Raw genomic sequence first — 10,160 nt, forward strand, 5'->3', positions numbered from 1 at the left:
AGCCGAAGGCAGTCGCTTAACCGACTGAGCCACCCAGGCGCCCTAAATTTGAGAAGCTTTTTGACATTCAAGTGGATATATGGAGTTGGCAATTTGAGAACTGCATGTAGGGCTCAGCGAAAAGAACACAAACACAGCGCAGTGGGGAGGAAGGCTATCGCCTTAAAGAATTCTTCCAGATGATTTCTCCTTATGTTTCCTTAAAGTATTCAAGACTTTATTTCTTCTTCTGTGTTTGTCATGAAATACAACTTAGAAGTTGATAGTCCTATAATATATATTACTATGTAGCATTTACTTTTCTCCTTCTGTTTTTCTAATAGTTTCCTGATTTTCATTAAGGAATCCACCTAATCCCTATGTGCTGCTCAAACCTGACTGTCCATTGTAATCAGCTGGAGAACTTTAAAAAATACTAATGCTTGGATGCCACCCCCAGAAATTCTGATTTAAGTGTTTTGGGGAACAGTCTGCACTTGGGTACTTTTTAAAAGCTCTCCAGGTGACTCTAATGGGCAGGCAAATTTGAGAACCACTGTCACACGTGCTTTCCAGAAAATAGATCTTACAGGGCTGGCCTGATTGGTTTAAGTGTAATCCCAAACCCCTTTGCGCATTGATTAGTTCAGGAATCTAGACCAATCTGATTAGCACAAACATTTCAGAAATTGAAGTAACTGAGTAAGGAAATGTAGATTGCTTTTATCTTTTGGGAGAGAAATTTCTTTGCTTTGAAGAGCAAAGGACGATGGAGTGTTCTGTGGGTGTGAAGGTAAAGCAGAATTACAGACAACACTAGAGGAAGGTACATCCTCAGGGGAGAATCAGAGAACGGAACCACTCATGGAATTCAGCCAACCTCAAAGCTCTGCTGTAATGTCAGACGTCCAGTTAAGCCCGTTTATCTGACATACTTTTATTTAAACTAGTTTGAACCTTGAAATATTTGAGAAATAACAACATAATTTCCCAGCGTAAAAGATGATAGACCTTTTGTCCTGAAAGGTCTCAAAGAGGCCAAATGGGGTAGATAAGAAAAAAATAGAGGTGCTCCAACTGCACATTTGGACTGAGTCTCCAAGAGTTATAATTAATACGTCACCAAAGCCAGAGATTAATATTACCATCAAGAAGGAATGTCTGGGATTTAAAGAAATCTGAGATTTTATTTATAAAGGTAAACAATGTAATTCTATCACTAAAATTTTTAGTATTTGTGTAAGTGTCTCAGGGCTGCCATAACAAAGGATCAGAAACTGAGTGGCTTAAAACAACAGAGATTTATTCTGCCATAGTTCTGGAGGCTAGGAATCCGAAGGCAAGGTGTTGCCAGGGCCCTGTCCCTCCGAAGGCTCTCAAGGAGAATCCTCCCTTCTTTTTCAGCTTCTGGTAGCGCCAGCTATTTTTTGGCATGTGACAGCATAACTCCGGCTTCTGGCTCAGTTTTCTTCCTGTGTGTTTCTACATTTTCATAAAGACACTAGTCACATGGGATTAGGGCCCACCCTAATGACCTCATTTTAAATTGATTACAGGCATATCTCATTTTATTGGGCTTTATGGATACTGCATTTTTTACAAATTGAAGACTTGCAGCAACCCTATGTGGAGCAAGTCCATTGGCACCATTTTTCCAACACCATTTGCTCACTTAGTATCTCTGTCACATTTTGGTAATTCTCACAATATTTCAAACTTTTCAGTACTATTGTTATGGTGATCTGTGATCAGTGATTACAGCTTGCTGAAAGCTCAGATGATTGTTAGCATTTTTTATCAATAAAATATTTTGTAATTAAGGTACATATATCAGGGTTTTTTGACATAATGCTATTGCACACTTAATAAAATATAGTGTAAACATAACTTTTATATGCAGTGAGTAACCAAAAATTTCATTTGACGTGCCTTATTGCAGTATTTGCTTTATTGTGGTGGTCTGGAACCTAACCCACAATATGTCAGAGGTACACCTGTGCATCTCTGCAAAGACCCTACTTCCATATAAGGCCACATTCTAAGGCACCCGGGAGTTAGATTTCAACATATCTTTTTAGAGGACAAAATTCAACCCATAACAGTAGTCAACAGCTATGGTAAGCTGAACATGGCCCCCAAATATGTCCACATCTAAATCCCTAGAATCTGTGAATGTTGTCTTATATGGCAAAGGGGACTTTACTGATATGATTTTAAAATAGGAAGATTATCCTCAATTATTTGGGTGAGCCCCAAATGTAATCACCAGGGCCCTTATCAAAGTAAAGTAGAAAGGTCAAGGGAGGAAAAAGGTGATGAAAGCAGAGAGAGATTTGAAGATGATATGATGCTGGCTTTGAAGAGGAAAGAAGGGACCATGAGCAGAGAAAGCCCCCCCCCCCCCCCCCCCGCCCCGGCCCAGAAGCTGGAAGATGCATGGAAATGGAATCTCTCCCTAGAGCCTTTGGAGAGAGCAGTCTTGGTTTCCACTTGGTGAAACCGATTTTGAACTTCTGATCTCCAGAACTATAAGAGAATACATGTGTGTTTTAAGCCACAAGGTTTGTAATAGAGTTAGTTGACCTTTGAACAACACATTTGAACACAGGCCCCACTTGTACACTCCTTTTTTTTTTAATAAATTCAGCACAGGACTCAATGTATTTTCCGTATGATTTTCTTAATAACATTTTCTTTTCTTTAGCCTACTTTATTGTAAGAAAATAGTATTATAATACATATAGCATGCAAACTATGTGTTTAATGACTGATGTTATCAGAAAGCCTTCCTTCCAGTCAACAGCAGTCTTATAGTAGTTTGGGGGGAATCAAAATTCATATGCAGATTTTCAACTGCTCAGGGGTCAGTGCCCCAAACCCGTTGTTGTTCAAGGATCAACTGTAGGCAGTGCTGCCAACGCCCCAGCGGAGAAGCTGAGGTCATGATCGTATTTGAAATATTTAAAGTGGATACAAAACTGTTTCAGCAATGCAGACAATTAAGTGTGTTGTTGGGGGCGATGGTGCCGTTGGTAAAGCATGTCTCCTGAATATCCTACACGACAAACAAATTTCCATCTGGTATGTACCGACTGTTTTTGACAACTATGCAGTCACAGGATGGGTGGAGAGCCATATACTCTTGGACTTTCTGATACCGCAGGGCAAGAGGATTACGACAGATTACCGCCGCGGAGTTATCCACAGATGTATTTCCAGTCTGTTTTTCAGTGGTCTCACCATCCTCATTTGAAAATGTGAAGGAAAAGTGGGGGCCTGAGATAACTCACCATTGTCCAAAGACTCGTTCTTGCTTGTTGGGACCCAAACTGATCTCCGAGATGATCCCTCTACGACTGAGAAACTTGCCAAGAACAAACAGAAGCTATCACTCCAGAGACTGCTGAAAAGCTGGCCCCTGAGCCGAAGGCAGTCAAGTATGCGCAGTGTTCTGCCCTTGCACAGAGAGGCCTAAAGGCTGTATTTGACCAAGCAATATTGGCTGCCCTGGAGCCTCCCGAACCGAAGAAGAACCGCAGGTGTATGCTGCTGTGAACATCTCTCCAGAGCCCTTTCCACACAGCTGGCTCAGCATCGTACTAAAAGCAATGTTAAATCAAACTAAAGATTAAAGATTAAAATTTGCTTTTGCAATAATGATAAATGCCCTGCACCTACCTCCGTGCACTCGTGTGAGACAAGGCCCGTAGGTATGGTCCCCTTCCCCCTCTCTGTACTAGTTAATTTGAGTAATTGTGTATTGTCAGAAAAGTGATTAATACTAGTTTTTGTTTTGTTTCAAAAAAATTTTTGTTTCGTTTAAAAGCAAGGCATGCTTGTGATGACTCCGTAACAGACTAATTTGGGTTGTTGAAGCTGCTCCGGGGCTCCATTCACTCTGGAGAATGATCTGGGACATTTAGGTTTGTTTTTTTTTTAATTTTCCTTTTTTTGCCCTTTTTTTTTTTTTTTTTTTTGTGGGGAGGGGTGGGATGCGGGGAGTGTGTGTGTGGGCGTTTGTTTTTATTTAGTCATTTTTTTAAAAATTCATTAACCATTGGACAGCCCTTAAGGGGAGGAGGATGGATTGATTCCACATTCCACTTCCTAGATCTAGTTTAGAAAACTTGTTCCCCATCTGGTGCTCTTAGGAAGGAGTATAGTAAATAATAACAGACTCCTTTTTGAAAGTTGCTTTTTCTCTTTACCCTTGAGTAGGTCCAGTAGTTGATGAAACTTACGAAAGTGGGTGGAACCTGCCTGCCCCTCTTCTTTTTTTAGGATGCACTGTATATGTGACTGTGACTTTCAAGGACATTTGTTTGCCATTTGCTGATTTTTTTTGAAGTTAATTTCTAACTCACTGATAAATGAAGAAAAGTATTGTGCCTTTTGAAATACACCAAATTGATTGAGTACATAATTAAAAAACATTTTTTTCCCGTCAGTCACTGTCCTATATGCTCAGCATAGTGCATGATACGGTGTTCCTAGAACACAGCTGAAGACCTGGTAAATGGAGGAAATGTGAGGGGTGGCGCTAGGAGACAGACGTCTATGGAATGATGCACATCTTTCAAGTTGGGAGGATGGAGACCTGCTTCATGAAGAAGCTGAGGGTGAGGGTGGGGAGAACATTTAACAACATGGGGACCAGTCAGGGGAATCCGCTTATTTCTGTTTTGCATATGAGGAACCCTAGAGTAGCTAGTTAAGGCTCTCTAGTTTAGTAAACAAGTCATGGAGTCTTATGAAGACTCTTCATAAGTGTTAATAAGGATTTTATCCACTTATTTTGGTTGCAGTTTCCAATTTTTGAAAATGTTTAGATAATCTCCACCTTCCCCAAATCCTAATTCTTGTAGATTCATTAGCGTTGAACCAATGCTTTCTCATGTCTCAATTCTTTGTATATGCATTCTTTTCAGAAAAAAAAAAAAACGCTTCACACACAAAAAAGGATCAACTGTAATTTTTTTTTTTATGAATGATTTTATTTATTTACTTGTCAGAGAGACACAGCGAGAGAGGAACACAAGCAGGGGAAGCAGCAGAGGGAGAAGTAGGCTTCCCGCGGAGCAGGGAGCCCGATGCGGGGCTCGATCCCACGACTCCGGGATCATGACCTGAGCCGTAGGCAGATGCTTACCGACTGAGCCACCCAGGCACCCCTCGACTGTAATTTCTTACAACTGCAAAGCATATTTCCAATTAGGCCATGGAAACTAATACAACAGCTATATATAGGATATTTTTTTTTTCACAATTGAAGTTTGAATATGGATTTTATATAACTTAATATTATTAAGTCAGTATTAAATTTGTTGTGTATAATAATGGTATGTAGTTATATAGGAGAATATCTTTATTTTTAAGGGAGACACACTAAAGTATTTAGGGAGAAGTGTCAAGATGTTTACAATTTATTTTCAAATTGTTCAGAAAATGTGTAAGTGTGCATAAAAAGTGATAAAGCAAATGCAGTAAATAGTAACAACTGGTGACTCGAGATGAAGATATGGTTGAAGATCTACTATTTTTTTCAACTTTTCTGTAGGTTTGAACTCCCCCTCCTTGAGAAATTTTTTTAAAATTATGATTAAAGACTTTAAATAATACAGAAACAGCTTTCATAGACATTACCATCCATTTTATTTTTGCAATAAAATAAATCTATGTTAACTGATACAATTTCAACATGAACATATAAGATTTTTCACCTCATTAAAGGGCTTATGTATGAGAGTGATCATCCATCTATTAACTAGAACTCTGAATGTTATCTCTTGCTCATCATACTTGCTCTACTCATTAAAGATAATAGTGACTTAAGTGATTGCACTAGTCCAAGGATGCTCAAATCACATTGGCTTAGACATTTGGTTATTCTGTCTTCTAAAGTCTGAGATTGAAACTGAAGTTGGATAGGGGAGTTTAGTCAAATACTGAGACCGAAGCTAAGTTATTTCCAGGGACAGAACATATCTTGACATGTTATAGTGATTCTAAGTGCTTTCAGAAAGAGATGGTAGATCATCTACAAAAGAGCAAGAATCAGACTTTCTACACCTGAACTCCAGATTATCATATTTCATATTCCCATTTGGGAATTTGATCTTTCCTATCTGATTCCTACTTGATATTTCCGCTCGGATAGCTACCAGGAGTCTCACAATTTTGTCCAAAACAGTACTCTTGGATTTCTCCCTCCAAACCTACTCGTCACTCATGTCAGTAAATAGCAGCTCTTTCCGAGTGTTCTGTCCAAACACCTGCAATTAATCCTTTATTATTCTCCTGTCATAACCTACATTCAGTTCATCAGTTTCAATTAAAATATATCTTCACTATTTCTCAGATCTCCACTGATACCACCTGCTGCTACTCTTGCTCTCCTAGTCTATTTTTTAACATAGCATCCTGGGGGAGCTTTAAAAAAACAAGTCAAATAATGTCATTACCCTGATCAAACTCTCCAAAGGCACTCCAACTCATTTAGAATAAAAGACAAAATCTTTGTAATGGCCTATGAGGCCTTTCTATGGCCTACATGGTCTGATCCTCAACTACCTCCCTGATCTCTTGTCCCTGCAGATATTTCCTTTGCTGGCTGTGTTTCAGCCATACTAGCATTGCTTATTCCTTGAACTCCCCAAACTTGTGCCTGCCTCAGGGCCTTTGCACTTGTTTTCCAGTTCTTAGACTACTCTTCTCCAATATAGGCTATGGTTCACTATCTTTATTCAGGCCTCTGCTCAAATATTAACTGATCAGGCCTGTTGTCAACACTGTACTCCATATTCTGTTGTACTTCATAGCACATATCATTCCCTAAATATTATACTATTATACATTTCTTTCATTTGCTTGTTTTCAGCATCCACCAACTAACATGTAGCCTTATGTGGACAGGCTCTTCTTCTTGTCTGTTTACTACTGCATCCCCAGCATGTTTTACTTATCTGAGGGTACAAAATATGTTTTTCCCCCCTCTCCTTTATTGCAGGAAATGGTCTGCACAAATACTCATAGTGGAGCCTGAACAGATGTCACATTTGTAAGTGTAAATTTTGGTGCTAAAGGGAACGATTGATAGATAATATAGTTACACTAAGCCACCTCCACCTCTAAGAATTAACTGTTTTTGGCTTCCCTATCCATATTCGGAGAATCCTCAGAACCAAATGGTAGGGACTACCTCCCCAACATGTAATTACGGCATGTGCCCAACATCCTGTGTGCCTCTTAAAATGTTTTCATTATATTCCTCCCTGTAAACTCAAACCTTCCCTATTTTCTTTTCTCCTCCCCATCTCCACGCTTCAGCCTTCTGCCTAATCTCTTAGTAGATCAAGCACAGGCACGTGCAAAAGCAGGAAAATGTTTCCTGGGGTCTAACCATTGGAAAGAAGGGATGAATTCAGTAGAATCCTAGGAAATAAGTTATTGTTTTTTAATTGGGCAGGGCAGACAGGAGGTAATAAAAATCATGCCGGAGGATAATATTTGGGATTTTATGCACGTACATGAGAAAAAGAGTTTACACAAAGGGATGGGCTAGGACACCTGTAGTGTTCTTGACATTTTTTTCCAGGAAGTTTTAGTTTTACAGCTTTATTTTAGTACCTTATCTTCTCTCACTTGACCTCTTTAAAATGTGTTTTCAAACACTAATAAAGGTAGAAAGGCAAAGTCCTATGCTATATCTGGTGCCCTGAATTAATGAAGGAATAAATGAAACTAATTTTGTATGTAGTATTAAAAACAATTCTGGGAAAGGACAATTTAGGAAAAAGGAAGAACTATCTGGGTGGTGACTGAAAACTGCGAACAGGTTCTTACCAAGTAATACTGCAACTACATAGCCAGTATGTCAGTGGTTATCAAACATGTGAATCACCTGGAGTGTTCCAGAGGTTGTTCTTCCTGGCCTCTCACCCCCAATGCCCATGATCTGGCTTCGGGGGAAATATGTGTGGCTTTAGGGATAAACTCACTGACTGAGGGTCCTATGGCCTTTGGACTGTTTTAAGAAGCATTGCTTTTATATTTTATTTATTTATTTATTTGAAAGAGAGACAGCAAGAGCGAGAGACAGAACACAAGCAGGGGGAGCAGGAGAGGGAGAAGCAGGCTTCCCGCCGAAAAGGGAGCCCGATGTGGGGCCCCATCACAGGCCCTGGGATCATGGCCTGAGCCAAAGGCAGCCGCTTAACGACTGAGCCACCCAGGCGCCCCAAGAAGACTACTTTTAAACGTCTAGTCTTAAAAATGGAGAAAGCCCTTTTTATTCTCTAATATTTAGTGCCTCTATTTTCAGAGAAGAAGAGAATGAATGTCACGTCCAAGCAAGTGACAAGCATTTTTAAGATTTAACAGTTTTAACAATGTAAGTTTCTGGACATTTTCTGACTAGCAGGGCCAGGATCTGGAAATCCCTGAGCCTCTATAAACCCTCTTTCCTGCTTCCTTCCTTATCCAGATCGTAAAATAGCAAAACTACAATTATGGAGAATTGTGTAAATTCTCAACACCTGAGCAAAAACGGTTTATTGTAAATAAGTGGCCTTTTTATTATCTTATTCTGACAATTTAACGTCTCCAATTTGACCAGTAAGTACATACTGATTCCATGTACCTGAAAAGAATACCAAACTGGGACAGGAGAGGTATGTAAACTAGAAATTACGTCAAGGACAGAATCAAGATCGAGGTACACGGTAAAGGTTTACTAATAGGAGACGGGCATGGATTCAAAAGTATTGCTTTGCATTTTCACAAACACATGAATCTTCCAGAGCAAGAAAAATGCAATTACAAAGTACAGATCCAATCTAATTGCTTTACAGTAAACACTCTAACACTAATTTCTACAATCTTGATTGAGACTTACGTTGACTGCCACGCGTCATTAGCCGTTTCACTGTTAGAGTTGTTACTTTTCAGAATGAATACAGTACTCTACCTAGTTCTCCACTATGCTAAAGAATCAGGTCCCATCTTGGGTTCCTTTCTTAGCCTCCAAAGGAAAATGCTGACATCGACTAAGAAAATGAAACTAAGTGGTATTAAAAGAGAAGGAATTTTGAATAGAGAGAAAACAGCTTCTTTCACCGAGAAGGTGGGTGGCTCTGAAAAGAGCCTTTGGAGTCAAGCGGCCGGCGACCCGTGCTCGAGCGCCGTGTCCCGGCAGGGACTCACTTGGAGCTGGTGTACTTGGTGACCGCCTTGGTGCCCTCGGACACGGCGTGCTTGGCCAGCTCGCCGGGCAGCAGCAGGCGCACGGCCGTCTGGATCTCCCGGGACGTGATGGTCGAGCGCTTGTTGTAATGCGCCAGGCGGGAGGCCTCGCCGGCGATGCGCTCGAAGATGTCGTTGACGAAGGAGTTCATGATGCCCATGGCCTTGGACGAGATGCCGGTGTCGGGGTGCACCTGCTTGAGCACCTTGTACACGTAGATGGAGTAGCTCTCCTTGCGGCTGCGCTTGCGCTTCTTGCCGTCCTTCTTCTGGGCTTTGGTGACCGCTTTCTTGGAGCCCTTCTTGGGCGCGGGAGCGGATTTTGCCGGCTCGGGCATAGCGGGAAGCGCGAGCGACAGACAAGAGCGGACCAGAAAAGCACGCAGCACAGTAAGGCCCAGGCTACCGGAAGCGCCTCGGTCCTTAAAGAGGCCGTAGGCAAATTAAGGCTCTGGTTACGCCGCGTCGTGATTCGCGATTTTTCGGCGGCGCTCCTGCGCGGGGGACGAGATTATGTAAATGAGCGGATTCTGGCCGAGCCGCCCTATTGGCCGTCAGGACAAAGATCTGCTTGAGCCAATCGAAGTGCTCCGTAGACAATCCGGGTTCTGCCTATAAAAGGGTGAAGCGGGGCGCTTTGCGGCGACTTTCTCGGTCGTCAAGCGGGAGGTGTTGGCCGCGAGCGTCGCTGTCATGTCTGGTCGTGGCAAACAAGGAGGCAAGGCCCGCGCCAAGGCCAAGTCGCGCTCGTCCCGCGCCGGCCTGCAGTTCCCGGTGGGCCGAGTGCACCGCCTGCTGCGCAAGGGCAACTACGCCGAGCGGGTGGGGGCCGGCGCGCCGGTGTACATGGCCGCGGTGCTGGAGTACCTGACGGCGGAAATCCTGGAGCTGGCGGGGAACGCGGCCCGAGACAACAAGAAGACGCGCATCATCCCCCGCCA

The 10,160-nt window shown here is 42.0% G+C and overlaps 2 protein-coding genes and 1 pseudogene across 2 annotated transcripts; 2 read left to right on the forward strand and 1 right to left on the reverse strand.

Annotated features, from left to right (window-relative positions):
* The first annotated feature begins 2,968 nt into the window (after nucleotides 1-2,968).
* On the forward strand, nucleotides 2,969-3,534 carry LOC110578549 (annotated as a pseudogene).
* A 5,565-nt stretch (nucleotides 3,535-9,099) lies between these two features.
* Nucleotides 9,100-9,609, reverse strand: LOC123323826 (histone H2B type 2-E). The gene has a single exon (XM_044912331.1). The coding sequence runs from the start codon at nucleotides 9,555-9,557 to the stop codon at nucleotides 9,177-9,179; it is 381 nt and encodes a 126-aa protein (XP_044768266.1). The 5' UTR covers nucleotides 9,558-9,609; the 3' UTR covers nucleotides 9,100-9,176.
* A 275-nt stretch (nucleotides 9,610-9,884) lies between these two features.
* Nucleotides 9,885-10,155, forward strand: LOC123323827 (histone H2A type 2-C-like; the record flags this gene model as incomplete). Its single annotated transcript, XM_044912332.1, has 1 exon — nucleotides 9,885-10,155. A coding segment is annotated over exon 1 (243 nt), but the record flags the coding sequence as incomplete, so codon positions are not given.
* Between the last annotated feature and the right edge of the window lie 5 nt (nucleotides 10,156-10,160).

This window comes from Neomonachus schauinslandi, unplaced genomic scaffold, assembly GCF_002201575.2.
Source record: "Neomonachus schauinslandi unplaced genomic scaffold, ASM220157v2 HiC_scaffold_1241, whole genome shotgun sequence".
NCBI classification, from domain to species: Eukaryota; Metazoa; Chordata; class Mammalia; order Carnivora; family Phocidae; genus Neomonachus; species Neomonachus schauinslandi.

What these genes read in the sequence shown, in the direction of transcription:
- LOC123323826 (XM_044912331.1), bottom strand. Translation starts at nt 9,557, where the DNA reads ATGCCCGAGCCGGCAAAATCCGCTCCCGCGCCCAAGAAGGGCTCCAAG.